Source organism: Passer domesticus, chromosome 19, assembly GCF_036417665.1.
Source record: "Passer domesticus isolate bPasDom1 chromosome 19, bPasDom1.hap1, whole genome shotgun sequence".
Taxonomy (NCBI): Eukaryota; Metazoa; Chordata; class Aves; order Passeriformes; family Passeridae; genus Passer; species Passer domesticus.
The window spans coordinates 1,229,216-1,243,983 of record NC_087492.1 but is presented as its reverse complement, the minus strand read 5'-3'; the positions used below and the strand labels follow the sequence as shown (position 1 = coordinate 1,243,983).

Here is a 14,768-nt window from a genome sequence, read left to right as displayed (position 1 = left end):
AGTTCCTCAGCCCCACAACCCCTCGATTCTTTGGTTCCAGACTCCCTCAGCCCCTCAGTTCCTCAGCCCCACAACCCCTCGATTCTTTGGTTCCACAGCCCCACATCCCCTCGGTTTCCCAGCCCCACAACCCCTCGATTCTTTGGTTCCACAGCCCCACATCCCCTCAGTTCCTCAGCCCCACAACCCCACGGAAACCCGGGGATGGCCTGGATGGGGATGAGTGGCCCTGGCTTCCCCTCGGGAACGCCGATTTCCAGCATCCAAACCACCGCTTTTCCGCAAAAAGGAAAATAAAATGTTGCCTTTCCACCCGACCTCCCCCAGGGGTCACCTGGGGACATGCGACAAGAGCCTGAAGTGACAGGACAAGGGGCAATGGATTCATAGCAAAAGAGGGAGGGTTAGATGGGATATTGGGAATAAATTCCTCCCTGGGAGGGTGCTGATGCCCTGGCACAGGGTGCTGTGGCTGCCCCATCCCAACTAGACTAAACCAAGACAATCCTGTCCAGAAATTCTTCCTTAAAGGACTGTAGCTGCAAAGAAGCCGTTCCTGCCTGACTGGAATTCTGATGACAAAAGCAGGATGGGCTGAGAACACGCTGGGCAGATGAAGGCAGGGGAAATGCACAGAGCTGGGCCTTTTTTGCCTGCAGACTTGTTCCACCGAGGCTGCACAGACACACAGATCTCTGAATTAACATCTTATGACCTTGTTTATTCTAGTTTCAGGCTCAGTTATAAAACCGTACAAAATTAATGGACATGTAAAGTATTAGTTTATTTCAAAATAATTTTATAGAATAAAAACAGTAGGGTAGGCTTTACTTTCACATACAAGTGGGTTTGTTTTGGCTTTTTCGAAGCATCCAGAGAAATCTCTGACAGTTGCATTTATCAAACCTGATGGTAAACATTGTGTGGTTTTTGTCTCTGAATCTCCTGGAAGTGACTAAAAACTGTATTAGGGGTGATTTGAATACAGACAGTATTTTCTGTGAAAGTAACACAAACTGATGCTGGTTTTGAACTACTCTCAGAAATACACAGCATTCACGGCACAAGCACATGCTCCAGCTTCTATAAGAAGCATCCAGGAATTCTCTTCTGGCATTGCAGTAGAGATTTTCTAGCATGTAAACTTCCACCTTCACCCCAAAGGAAACATGAGAAATCTTATTCTTCTTTCACCATCGCTGCCATCTTCATTCTTCTGTTCCAGCACACACAGAGGTGTCAGCCCCAGCTCACCAGCCTGAATTCAGCTTTCTGCAACAGTCTGTAATTTACTGCTATTTTTGTCTTCTTTACCTTTCTTCTTTCCCTTAGTGTTTTCCTTTGTAGTTTTCCTGCAAGAAACACATCAGAGATGAAGACACCTGAACATAACCAGTGGTTTAAATTCAGGCTGCTGTCACCTGACACATGGCACCACACAAGACAAAATGTTGTCATTAATCCAGCAGATACTGACACTAAAACTTCATCACTTAAACCGTTATGACTGGGTGGTTCACCCAAACAAGTTATCTGTTACTTTGTTTAAATCTTCTGGGCTGTTTCTGGATAAACAGCATCTCTTACCTCCTCTTCAGCAAAACCTACTTACATTTTTCCTTTGCCTTTTTTCAAGAAGCACTTTGGGGTGGTACAAATGGATTCTCTTGTCAAAGGTTTCTTAATGAATTTCTTCTTTTGTTTGCTGAGAATTTAGCGAAGAAAGGTGAAATTACTAGGGTTTCTAGTTCTAGAAACTACCATAAGTTATTAAAAAGCACTGATTAAAAGAGTGGTTAACTGCTCAAATGAACATACCTCTGCAGTTTGGGCAGATGTTTAATGTATTCTGGCACAGGACAGCCAGCTCGCTGGATAACACTGGCAATACTGGAAAGGAGAGGAGGGAAGAGATCAACTCCAGTGCTTGGACAAGTCATAAATATTTTTGTGGAAAACAGCAAACCAAACAAACTGGCTGGTTTGTTGTTGGTCTTTTGTTTTGTAGTGATTTTTTTTAAAGCAAGAAATAAAGCCATTATTAATCCAGACATATTACCTCCGTAACAAAGGTTTGTCATCTTCTGTAAAGAAGGTGACTGCCTTTCCTCTGTGTCCTGCTCTTCCAGTACGACCTGCCAAGCACACATTTTGCAGAGCAGAGATTTTACTCCAGACATCTTTTATTCCTCCTCGCAGCCCCAGCCTCCTGATGCATGTTCACAGACCAAGGACACACCAGGCAGCCAACCCCCAAACACTGCTCCCAGTGAATGAAAGCACAGCTATGTATGAAACATCCAAACAAGGTCCACAGAGTGCTGACAAAAACAAGAGCATCTACATTAAAAACTTCAGAAATGGGGAAAAGGTGATTTGTGAGCCATGCCTCACCTATCCTGTGGATGTATTCCACTGCACTCGTTGGCAAATCATAATTGATGACCATGTTCACACCTTTGAAGTCCATCCCTCGGGCCAGTAACGCCGAGCAGATGAGCACCCAGATCTTCCCAGCTCTGAAACTCTGCACCACTCTGTCTCTCTAGGAAAAGAACAGAAAAGATGTTTGGAAACAGTCCCAACAGAAAATTGAGAAAGGAGGTGAACCTGTTTCCTTAAAGTTGTCATGATGTTCAGGAATAAAACTAAAATCCTCTGAACAAAAACCTGCTGCTGGAATTTGCTGCCACGGTTACCTGGAGTTACATTCCAACACTCCTGCTTTTAGCTTTCTTTCTAAATCATTTATTGAAAAGAAATAAAATCCTCCTACCTGTTGCTGAGTCTTGTCTGCATGGATGACATCCACATTGATGCCTTCATAAATAAGCTCATGGAAAAGCTCTTTAGCCCTCTCAATGGACTGTACAAAAACAAGGACTGGAGGAGCAAAGCCCTGCAAAAGAGTAAGTTTATCTCAGGTTCCAAAGTCCTTTTCCTTGCAGAAACTGAGACACAGCAGATTTGGGCAATGGTTTGATATGTGAGAAGGGTTTGAGCTGGGAAATTGGGAGTCTCTGACAGACCATAGCTCAGCTGAACAGGAAGAGGAACATGCTCAGTGTCTCCAAAATACCTTTTTAACAAGCTCTCTCATTGCTGTTAGTTTTCCTGTCTCAGATCCAACAAACAGCAGCTCTTGTTCTACTGTCTCTGCTGCAGAGTTTCTGAAACCAGAAAGCCAAGAGAAACACTTCAGTATTTTTATATACATTAACAAAAACTTATATATTAATTAATTTATGTAGTATATATAACCTCCATAAACATATAACCTGGTGGATGAGAAACACTGCACAACAACACCTATTTCACCAGTGCATGCTCCTAAGACTGATGTTTATTTGATGATAAAGTAATTGGCAAAGGAAAAGAACACTTCATTCAACACAAGAGCAAGATCTACGTGCCTACACAATTTTCTCTGGAGACAAACAACCTGCAGTGCTGACTAACAACAGCCACACAACCAAGCAGGCTGACAATGCAGAGAAAACAAGTTCCTAGGAAATTTTTTTTAAAAAAGAAGCAGACAACACCTACCTTGCCCCAACAGACACCAGCACAAGGTTGTCCAGGTTGAGCTTACACCACTCCTCCACGTCGTGGGCAAAGGTAGCGCTGAACAGGGCCCTCCTGGCCAGGTGGGAGGTGCATGCCAGGAAGATGGTGCCCAGCTGGTCCCTGAATCCTGACTTCCCATCCTCAAACAGCTTGTCTGACTCATCCACCACCAGCCACTCCACGCTAGGAACAAGAGGTTTGATGTGCAGGAGAGCCACTGCTGAGTGGCAAAGCACACTGCAAAGACACTCTCCTACCTGCTCAAGTCTATTGCTGGAGGGTCTTCTTTCAGCAAATAAATGAGTCTGTTGGGAGTAGTAACCAGTATGTCTATTAAAAGAGAAGCAAAATGTCAAAGAAAGACACAAAATAAACCCAACAGAGCCCTGAGAAACACCAGATCCAACCCAAAGTACCAGAGGTACAGTTTAGCAGAGTCCATGTCCTCTCATTCCCATTTCTTCCCTGCCACTTTTTAAGCATCTCTTTAAAAGCACACAGCCCAAAGAGAAAGGTCAGTGACACTTTTTAATGTCTTAGAAGCACTTCAGTCGTTAGAACAGTTACCAAATCTCTTGGAAGACTTGGGCCCAAACTTCTTGGCTGCCTCAGCTGCCTTGTGGATCATGTGGATTCTGAAGCCTGTGCCCTCTGCCAGCTTCACCAGCTCCCGGTGGGTCTGAAAGGCAGCAGAGACTGGATTTCCAAAGTGGCCTGATGAGCTTTGCCAGCCAAAAAACTGCTGCCCACTGTGGAGTCATGGAATGCTTTGGGTTGGAAGGGACATTAAAGCTCATCCAGTTCCCCCTGCCATGGCAGGGACACCTCCCACTGCCCCAGGCTGCTCCAAGCCCTGTCCAGCCTGGCCTTGGGCACTGCCAGGGATCCAGGGGGATTATTCACATCACTACCACATGAATAAAAACTGCCCAAAAGGGTCATTTTTATTTCATTTTAATATCACTGCTTTGTTATAAAGTTATCCCTTGAAATTCCAAGTTTGGGACAGATAAATCTCCCGTAGCAATCTCAAGTAGGAAAGGGGGTTTTAAGAGCACCTGAGCACTGGGCAGTTTAAAATATGATCAAAGAATCTTGAGCCTCTAATCTAATCATTGAGATTAGACTCAGATAATAGATATGTACCTACTCCACAGAAGTCAAAAGACTTGAAAGAAACATTCAAATTAGCTTTCTCTGGTATGTGAGGGCAATAAAGGAAAAAAATATTTACTAAGGTGCTGTTTTGCTGATGCAGAGTGAGAACACTGCAGCCCATGAGGGTGAGAATCCCTCAACACACACCTGGCTGGCGAGTTCTCGGGTGGGTGATATGATCAGAGCCCTGAATCCTTTGTTCCTGGGCTGTTTCAGATGTGTTAACAGGGGGATACAAAAGGCCAGTGTTTTTCCAGACCCTGTAGGAGCTGAAGCCAGAAGCTCCCGACCCTGCAAGAAAAAAAAAAAACCCAAAACTTCTATTTCAGCAGGGAAAACAAACAAAAAAAGAATAAAAATTCCATCCCATAAACATCAATGCTGCAAACTGACCCAAAATACCTCAGGAAAAGCACAGATGAGGAAAACTGAAAAAGCCAAGCTTTCAACGTGGGTGAAGTTGATCCAGCTTTGAGACTGGCAGCAAGGCAGGCAGGGCCCAGGTTTTGTGGGACCCCTGAAGCCCCCGAGAACTCACGTGCAGCATGACAGGAATTGCCTGCATCTGGATGGCTGTGGGCACGTGGAACCCTGCAGCCCGGATGTTCTCCAGGAGCCTGGGGTGCACCTGGTACTCCTCCTGGAGCTGCTCAAAGGTGGCAATGGGGTCAGGGAGATCTGTGCCCTGAATGCTGATCCTGTGCTGGTGCCTGAAGCGATTGATCTGGGAGGAAAAAAACAAACTCCTTCTTCATTCACACCACGACACTCACCACGTGTGGATCCCTCTCCTGGGGCCTTCCCCCACCCTCCTCCAAAGAGGAATCTCCATAAATGAACCTCAGTTTTGGCTCACAGAGCACCAGGCAGCTCCTGCTGCACCAGAATTCCCTGCTCCCACCTTTTCTCTCCTCAAGCGCTCAAGCTTCTCTGCAGTAGGCTTTTTGTCTTTTGCATCTTCAAAGTTTGCTTCCAGAGAGGACATCCACTTTATTCCATTGCTTTCTGACAGCTCTGGCATTGACCCTGCTCCTGGAAGTTGCAAACAAATTGAAATTTCCTTTAGTAAAACACAGGCAGGCATCACTTGGGACAAAAAAATCTCAGAAGCATTTTTCTCTCATTCTCAATAAACCTCATGAAGACTCCAAAAGGATGGCAAGCCCATGCCCAGCTCTCAGCACTGACTCTTGGCCCAGCCACCGTTCAGCTCTGAGCCAGGCCAGCCAAGGACCCCAGAACTGGGTGGGCTTTAAGCTCCCTTCCAACCCAAACCATCCTGGGGTTCTCTGGTGGTTCTGCCAGGGATACACGTGTGTGTGTGTAGATACCTCGTGTCTTTTTCTTTTTTCTTTTCCCTTCACTGCTTTCTGCCGCTCTTTTCCTCTTCCCATCGTTTTTCCCTGCTCCATCTTTCTGCTGCTTCACCTCCTCCTCACCCCCCGCGAGCCCCCTGCCCTCCTCGGCAGACCCCTGAGGGGCTCCCTCCTTGTTCCCGAAGAAGTCGAGGCTCTCCAGCGAGACGCTGCCGCGGTTCCCTTTCACCACCTGCGGGAGAACGGGGAGAGGGGTGAGCCGCCATGGCCGGGCCCCGCTCCTCAGCGCCGCGGCCGGGCCGGACGGGGCTCCGCAGCCTGGGCCGCGCACGGGCCGGTCCCCGAGCGCTCCCCTCGCCGTCCCCGCACCCCGAAGCGCCGCGCGTCCAGCCCGAAGCGCCGCACGTCGAAGCGAGCGCCGGCGCCCAGGCGGCGGAACAGCTCGTGGGTCTCCATGCTGCCGCGCTCCCGGCAGCCCCCGCGCCCCGCCGGAAGCGGGAGCACTTCCGGTGGAGCGCCGGCTACCATGGCAACGGCCATGGCGGCTCGTTACCATGGCAACGGCGCCGGCAGGCTTCTCTAGGCCGCGGCGACATGGGATCGCTGTCGCGACAGCACGGGGCTGGCGAGGCAGGGTTCCTTCCCCCTGTGCCCCCACGCGGCCCCGTCCGGCCCTGCCGCAGGCCCGGAGCCGGCGGGGAGCGGAGGAGGCGGTGGGCGCTGCCCCGTGCGCGTCCCTCCGCTCATCCTCCATTTATTCTCGCACAACGCAAGGTGCCCGAGGGAAGAAATGCTTGAGGCCGCGGCAGGAACAGGCTGGCAACCGGCTGAGCTCCTCAGGGCCTTCAAGAAAGTTTGCCCAGATTAAGATCAGAATTTATTTAATTAATGTATTTGTTCATTGTGATAAGCTGTGAGATCCAATAGGTAAATCTAGTACTCTCTATGAGATCAAAGAATACTGATTTTTCCTGGTTGTTCATGAAGGAAATCAAACAGAAATTTAATTAGCAGCAACAGAAATTACTTAATGTAATAAAAGTCTTGAGGGCTACAGGTTTATGCTGCTGAAATCCAAGAGCTCTAAGACATATAGGCCATGGCTGCTCCTCCTGTAACACTCACTACTTTAATAACAAACTTTGAGATGAAAAATTGGGTAAACCTGCTCCTCCCCTCCGCCCTTCCCTGCCTGATTTATGGTGCTTTTTCCTTGCCAGACCTTTAACTTCCCAGCGCCCGGGTGGAAGCAGACCCAGAGCACCACAGCGGTGACATTTCCCTTCCTTGTGTCCCCAGCGGTGAATTTACAGCGAATAAAGACCCAGCTCTGCATCCTCGCTGCAGTTCCCAGGCTGAGGCTCCTGCTCTCTGCTGCGAGCAGTGACTAATGGTTGCTGCAGAGGATGGGGAAGAATGTGGAGGCATTTGTGTAACAAAGAACCATAAATCATCTCCAATATCCATCACTCACCAAGGGATGCCGCTGGCAGATTCAAGAGCGAGGAAACAGAATATTCTCCCCACGGGTCAGCTGGGAAATCCCTCTGAGTCCCGAGGGCAGAGAGCCCTGTGCCAGGAGCGAGGGGGCACGGAGCAGCCTGAGCTGGCACCCACGGGCACCGTCCAGCCCTGCGCAGACACCCCAGCACCCCACCCTGGGCATCCCCGAGAGCACTGCCCAAAGGCTCCCGGAGCTCCCTGGGGAGCCTGGTCCTGTTTGATTTAGGATCAAGTTTTTTACAGAAAGGGGGATAAGGTTCTGGAATGGCTGCCCAGGGAGGTGGTGCAGTCACCATGCCTGGGTGTGTTTAACAGAGCTGGATGTGGCACTGGGGGCCAGGGTCTAGCTGAGGTGTTGGGGCTGGGCTGGACTCCATGATCTCCAAGTCTCTTCCAGCCTGGTGGTTCTGTGACCATCCTCTGCAGCTCCTGGGCTCTCCTCCCTCTCCTGCTCTGAGCACGGTCCCTAAAGCCTTGCAGACATGGGGTCCCTCAGGTGCCAGCAGCAGAAACCCCTCAAGGCAAAAGGACCCCCTTTGTTCCCTGTCCCTGACCCAAGCCCTGCTCACAGGATGTTCCCACTGCGGCTGCAGCACGGCAAAGAGGAAATGTCCTCCTGTGCCAGCCCAAGGGGCATCCAAACAGCCCTCATGGCAGCACCTGTGTGCTCCCCGAGCCCGCTGGCCTGGCTGTGTGTGACACCGGGGCTGGGGACAGCCATGGCAGGAGAGAGCACTGAGGGGATGGGGACAGCCATGGCTGAGGAGAGCACTGAGGGGCTGGGGACAGCCATGGCAGGGGAGGAGAGCACTGAGGGGATGGGGACAGCCATGGCAGGGGAGCACAGCACTGAGGGGATGGGGACAGCCATGGCAGGGGAGGAGAGCACTGAGGGGATGGGGACAGCCATGGCAGGGGAGGAGAGCACTGAGGGGATGGGGACAGCCATGGCAGGGGAGCACAGCACTGAGGGGATGGGGACAGCCATGGCAGGGGAGGAGAGCACTGAGGGGATGGGGACAGCCATGGCAGGGGAGGAGAGCACTGAGGGGCTCGGGACAGCCATGGCAGGGGAGGAGAGCACTGAGGGGATGGGGACAGCCATGGCAGGGGAGGAGAGCACTGAGGGGATGGGGACAGCCATGGCAGGGGAGGAGAGCGCTGAGGGGCTCGGGACAGCCATGGCTGAGGAGGAGAGCACTGAGGGGATGGGGACAGCCATGGCAGGGGAGCACAGCACTGAGGGGATGGGGACAGCCATGGCAGGGGAGGAGAGCACTGAGGGGATGGGGACAGCCATGGCTGAGGAGAGCACTGAGGGGATGGGGACAGCCATGGCAGGGGAGGAGAGCGCTGAGGGGCTGGGGACAGCCATGGCAGGGGAGGAGAGCACTGAGGGGATGGGGACAGCCATGGCAGGGGAGCACAGCACTGAGGGGATGGGGACAGCCATGGCAGGGGAGGAGAGCGCTGAGGGGATGGGGACAGCCATGGCTGAGGAGCACAGTGCTGAGGGGATGGGGACAGCCATGGCAGGGGAGCACAGCACTGAGGGGATGGGGACAGCCATGGCAGGGGAGGAGAGCGCTGAGGGGATGGGGACAGCCATGGCTGAGGAGAGCACTGAGGGGATGGGGACAGCCATGGCTGAGGAGCACAGTGCTGAGGGGATGGGGACAGCCATGGCAGGGGAGCACAGCACTGAGGGGCAGGGGACAGCCATGGCAGGGGAGGAGAGCACTGAGGGGCTGGGGACAGCCATGGCTGGGGAGGAGAGTGCTGAGGGGCAGGGGACAGCCATGGCAGGGGAGCACAGCACTGCCCGGAGCCACGCAGCATGCCCACGGGATGTGGGGCACAGCCTGGTGTCACTGGTTATCCTCGCAGGAGTGCAGCAGCTACAGCTGGGTGGGGAACATCCAGGTGCTCTGGTGACACAGCCCATCCCTCCAGGGATCCCGGGGTGGTGCAGAGCAGCCCAGGTGAGGTGTGCCACCTGTGGGCAGGTCACTGCCCCAGGCACGGAGCTGAAATAAAATCCCACCAGCTGGCAAAGCAGATCAGCCGAGTGCATTTATTCCACCACGTGCACAGCCAGCTCCGAGTCCCTGTGGGCTCCGGGGGAAATCCAGCCAGGCCATCACCCCGGTGTGTGTCCGTCTGTCCCGCAGGCGTACAGGACAGCAGGACAGCGTGCCCCCACGCCCGCCCCGTGCTCATCCCCATCCCTGCTATGCACATGAGAGTCAATTAGCCCGGGCGAGCGCACTGCTGACCTCTGGCCCCTGCTGTGTCCCCCGAGGCAGTGACAGCCCCGCCGCCCTCGGCTCTCAGTGTGAATTGATGTAGCACCCATTCTCTTGCGGCACAGAAACATGCGTCCTCATTCAGCTGTCCATTTCCACTTTCTGTTCCTTTGTCCTGCCCTTCTGTTCCCTGTGTTGCTAACCTGGTCACCACTTCTTGACCCCACGTCCCCGTCCCTCCCAAGGGTGTTGTAATCCCAACCACTACCCAAAAACTTTTACTTTTTTCCCCTTTACTCACATCTTATTTAGCGAAAAACGGTTTCCAGCAGTGTGGGAGCTTTGATCCCCTATTCAAGAAATCCTTGCAATGTTTTTTTAAAGACTTTCTTTCTAAGGCAAATGAATTCTTCATAAAGGGGGAAATGGTGTGCTGGTTGGGCTCTGTTCATCTGAAGAAGACAAATGATCTGTTTTATTACTTGAAAAGCAAAACAGTTGAGTGTGTAGATTTGTGATTTATCTGTAATTAAGAATCCATTTGAGCAGCATATTAATTACAGAGAGGAGGATTCATTTTGCTGAGTAGAAAAGTAAAATCAAAGTCCCTTGAATTAGAAGACAGCGTAAATTGCCCGAGGCTTTGATTTTCCATGGCTCTGCATTACGCCTACACTGCGACAGGACAACTCCAGGACACACTGGAGTTTTCAGACTTTTAAATTTCCTCTCTGGGTCAGAGAAATAAAGTCCAGGGGCTCCGAGCCTCTCCCTGCCGGTGCTGGTGGCTGCCCCGGCGCTCTGGTTCTGCCTGGGGCTGCAGCAGGGAGAAGCATCCTGCAGGATTCACGTTTCCCTGGCAGCTCGGGGAGCCCGAGGCTGGGCAAGGCAGAGCAGGAGCTGCAGGAGCAGACACTGGAGCAGCCAGAGCAGCTTCCTCTGGATGCTGAGTGCTTTTTGAAGGGTTTGGGCGCAGTGTATGGTTCAGGACAGCAGACTGTTGCAGGGCTGTTCTGCCGCTCTTGTGGCTCACGCTGTGCCCGTCAGAGCTGGGCACGGGCTGGTGCAGCTCTGCTGTGGGCACACCATGGGCTCTGTGGGGCAGCAGGCTGTGGGATCAGTGCCTGGCACGGGGAGCCAGGCTGCGGGTCCTGCCCCGGGCATGGCCCGGCACAGCCTGATCCCGCTAAGCCTGGCATGGCCCGGCACAGGCTGATCCTGGCACAGCCCGGCCTCGCATAGCATGGCACGGCCCAGCCCGGCACAGCCTGATTCCACACAGCCTGATCCTGCACAGCTTGGCACAGCCTGGCCCCGCACAGCCTGATGCCACACAGCCTGGCACGGCCCAGCCCAGCCCTGCACAGCCTAGTCTGGCACAGCCTGATCCCGCACAGCCTGATCCCGCACAGCCTGGCACAGCCCGGCCCGGCACGGCCCCGCTGTGCTGTGCTGCCTTTCCCGCTGGCACTCCCGGCAGAGCCGGGCACCGGCCGGACTGGCAGAACGGGTCGGGAACACCACCATGTGAGCTGGCTCCTGTGCCCTGTGCCTTCCCCTGTGCACACACTGCACACACACCCACGGCCAGACACGGCCTGGCAGTGCTGCGGTGTCCAGAGAGCCCATCCCCTGCCTTCCCAGAGCTCCCATCCATGAGAGCCCATCCCCTGCCCTCCCCTGCCCTCCCAGAGCTCCCATCCATGAGAGCCCATCCCATGCCCTCCCAGAGCTCCCGTCCATGAGACCCCATCCCCTGCCCTCCCAGAGCACCACGGGGTGACCTGGCACCCCCTGAGCAGCCCAGCGTTTGCTGCTGGCCCGTGCCAGCCCGGCTGCCAGCTGAGCCCCAGCACCGCCCTGGTGGGCACCAGGCTGCTGTCACACACCTGGGGACACCACCCAGGCACCAGGCCCCAGCCCTGCACGGGTTTCCCTGGCTCCGTTCCTCCCACAGTGATGAAAACACAATGCCAAAGCCTCGTGGCAACCTATGGATCCTCACGTGCAAGGAATTCCCTTATGAGCAGCTTTGAACTGTAAAATAATCACTCGGCCCTGTAAAAGTGTGCTGGTCATAAATGAACTTTGTCATGGCTCTGCTGGTTTCTTTGCCCCAGAACAGCTGCATCAGACACAAACACCACGTGCCCGACAGCAACAGGAGGAAAAAAGCATCTTCCGGGAGCTTCGTTTGACATGACATGGCATTTTCCAGCAATTTAATGAGGCAGCCAGGGCACCTGTGGGAGCAAACACCCCACCCAGGGCTTCTCCGAGCAAGGTGAGGTCCAGGGACAGTCCCAGCCCCAGCCCAGCTGCTGAAGAGGCTGCTCCAAGAGTTTTGTGTGGTATTTGCCATCCAGAAAGGTTCCCTCAGCCTGATTTTTAACTGAAATCAGAGGAAGCTTTCTCCCCACACAGGTATGGGCAGCACCCGTAGCACCCTCAGTAACCTGCCCTGCTTCCCCCATTCCAGGGATGGGAAGTGACAGCACACAATCACTGTTCAGCAGCTCCAGAAACCCACACCTGATTAATAACAGAAAGTATCTGTTATTAATCATTTGTTCTACTCACATTATAGATTTTATCCTGTCTGCTTCATCACACTTCGTGGGAGTCACCTGCTGCATCTGTGTCTTCATTTGTTTATATCCTCTGCCCTTGTTTTTTTGGCTCTGTCCCCTCTTCCTTCACCACATCCCTCTGTGGTGGGGTCAATTCTCAATTCTCCTTTTCCCAAGGTTTTCACTTACCAGGGCAGCACTGACTCTGGAGCATTTCCCCAAGGGTTCTTCACACCCCAAGCTCCATCCTTTCAGTCTGTGACTCTTAAAGCTGGTGCAGAAATCAATTCCCAAAAGGCACTGCCTCAGCTCAGCTGCAGCAGCTCTAGTGCCTCCTTCTCCCACTTGCTTCCCCCTGGGCTGTCCATTCCTCCCTCTGCAGGGCCAATTCCACCTGGATTTGCATCAGCCAGGGAAAGCCTCACATCAACATTAACTTCACAAAGGTTCCACCCTTTTCCACTGCTGTGCTCAGAGTCACTCAGCTCTGTTAGCTCTTCACAATCAAGGCTCTTCAAAAGCTCTCCAGCCCCTGGAGCACTCCCTGCCACCTCCCCCTGGGGCTCAGCATCCCCAGAGGATGGGGCTTGCCTTTGGCACTCCCCTCCTAATTGGTTTGCTTAGCACTGGGCTGCTAAAGCCAGCGGGGAATGAGGGAGGCACTGCTGGGCTAAGGGCAGCATCATTAGGGCATCGTTAGGGGGTGAGGACATGGTCTCCACACCTCCAAAAGCCTCCTGGCCGACACCTGGGGGCTCACAGGAAACCCTGGGCTCCCCACATGCAGGCAGGTACAAATGGAGATGGTCATTGCAAGGGACAGCAGGAGGGACGTGCCACCAGCCCCTGCCAGCCCCACCTCTGCCAAACCACCACGGATGGTCACTGTGCAATCCACAGACCACGCAGCAGCAAGGACTCAGAAGAAACGGTGTTTAATTATGGTATACATTAAATTAAATGTAATTCTGAATATTGGTCTCCAAATTCCTGATGACTTATTCGCCGGTGGGCAGCTCCTGTCAGTCCCAGCGAGGGTGAGGGTCCCACAATTGAGTCAAAGAGCCTTTGTCAACCCAAAGAGAGCATCCGGTGCTCTCCTTCTCACCATGGCTGTCTGTCCATGGGCACCTCTGCTGCTGTCCACCTCTCAAAATCCCTCTCAGCAGTTGGCACATGCCACAAAGTTCATGGAAAATCAGCACAACTGGGGACCATTAGATCCATTTGCAGAGGAGCTCGTGCCTCACAGAGGGTGGACAATGCCCTTAACAGCTTCCTTGGCTTTGGGAGGTTGGACTTGGGCACCCAAACTCCTCCAGGGCTCTGGTGAGTGTCCTCAGCAGGTGCCTGAGGGGCTGGACACGCCCTCACCACAGAGCTGGGATCATTCACAAGCTGGAGATGTTTCTGCAGAGCTTTCCATGCAGGAGCTGGTGCCAGCTGAGACAGGGCAGCAGCTGGAGCGTTCACACCACAGCCCATATTCCATCCATCCATCCATCCATCCATCTGTCCATCCATCCATGCAGGGCACCACGAGGACGAGAGCACCCTGTGCACTGCTAAGGATGGAGCCAACAAGGTTCATCATCAGCTGCTGAAGGTGGAAAGAAGCCACCTGTGCTGGCCATTCACCGGGCAGGAGATGAGGCAGTGACTGGGCACACAACCCCCTCTGTGCCCGGAGGGAGGAGAAAAGGGAGAGTCTCTGAACCCATCTGGGGGAGATCCCACCAGAATTCCGTGTGGCCTCATTCACTCTGTAGCAGCAAATCCTCCAGGCTCACCTGGAGGCTGCTGACCCTTCCCAGCAGCTGGGTGTGCTCACCAGGCTGCCGAGTCCTTCCCCAGCCCACCAGAGCCCACCTCGGAGTCCCCAAAAGCAGGGAAGTCCACTGAGATTAATTCATAGTCACAGCTGTCCCCACACGGATCATCCAGGTCCTGCCAGCTCGCCCTGTGCCCTTCCTTCACGTGGGATGTCACCGTGCAGGGGACACGTGTCTGCCTGTCCTCCTGCACAGCAGAGCCCAGCGCTGCCTGACCAGGGTCCTTGCCAGCCCCAGGACTGGAATTAACTCATTGGAAGGAAAAAGAGAAATACAAAACCAAAACCAACCTCAGCTCTGACCTTTACCATTAAAAAAAAAGAGAAAAAGAAGATATTCAGGACCAATATATACAGATGGGGGAATTGCACTTAATTACAGTAGTTTACATCCATTGGACAAAATTTACTTCTTTTTTATATAAATCTCTATGTATAGGAGCGGGGAGGGGGGAGGATGGAGCAGACTGTACCTATATTTACAGTTTAATTGGCTCAGTTCAACAACACATGCAGTTCCTCCCTCCAAACGCCAAGTAACAGACCCCAGTCCCTGTCAGTCCGAGTGGAGGAGTAC

At 53.1% G+C, this 14,768-nt stretch overlaps 1 protein-coding gene and 1 long non-coding RNA gene across 3 annotated transcripts; one reads left to right on the top strand and one right to left on the bottom strand.

Annotated features, from left to right (window-relative positions):
* Positions 1–700: 700 nt before the first annotated feature.
* Positions 701–12,591, bottom strand: DDX52 (DExD-box helicase 52). Of its 2 annotated transcripts, none has more exons than XM_064394695.1 (15): positions 12,371–12,591; positions 6,057–6,273; positions 5,627–5,757; positions 5,264–5,449; positions 4,873–5,016; positions 4,135–4,246; positions 3,825–3,897; positions 3,547–3,750; positions 3,080–3,170; positions 2,777–2,899; positions 2,395–2,545; positions 2,060–2,135; positions 1,819–1,890; positions 1,613–1,705; positions 701–1,352 (listed from the first exon to the last, which is right to left on the bottom strand). In XM_064394695.1, exons 3-15 carry the CDS (start codon positions 5,744–5,746, stop codon positions 1,265–1,267), a joined length of 1,533 nt encoding a protein of 510 aa, XP_064250765.1. In that variant the 5' UTR covers positions 5,747–5,757; positions 6,057–6,273; positions 12,371–12,591; the 3' UTR covers positions 701–1,264. The 2 variants fall into 2 exon arrangements, with proteins under 2 accessions (XP_064250765.1, XP_064250764.1); XM_064394694.1 differs by lacking the exon at positions 12,371–12,591 and adding an exon at positions 6,411–6,522.
* Positions 6,660–7,387, top strand: LOC135283666 (uncharacterized). The gene is made up of 2 exons (XR_010349335.1): positions 6,660–6,968; positions 7,262–7,387. It is a non-coding gene; the product is annotated as an uncharacterized LOC135283666 (long non-coding RNA).
* Positions 12,592–14,768: the final 2,177 nt, after the last annotated feature.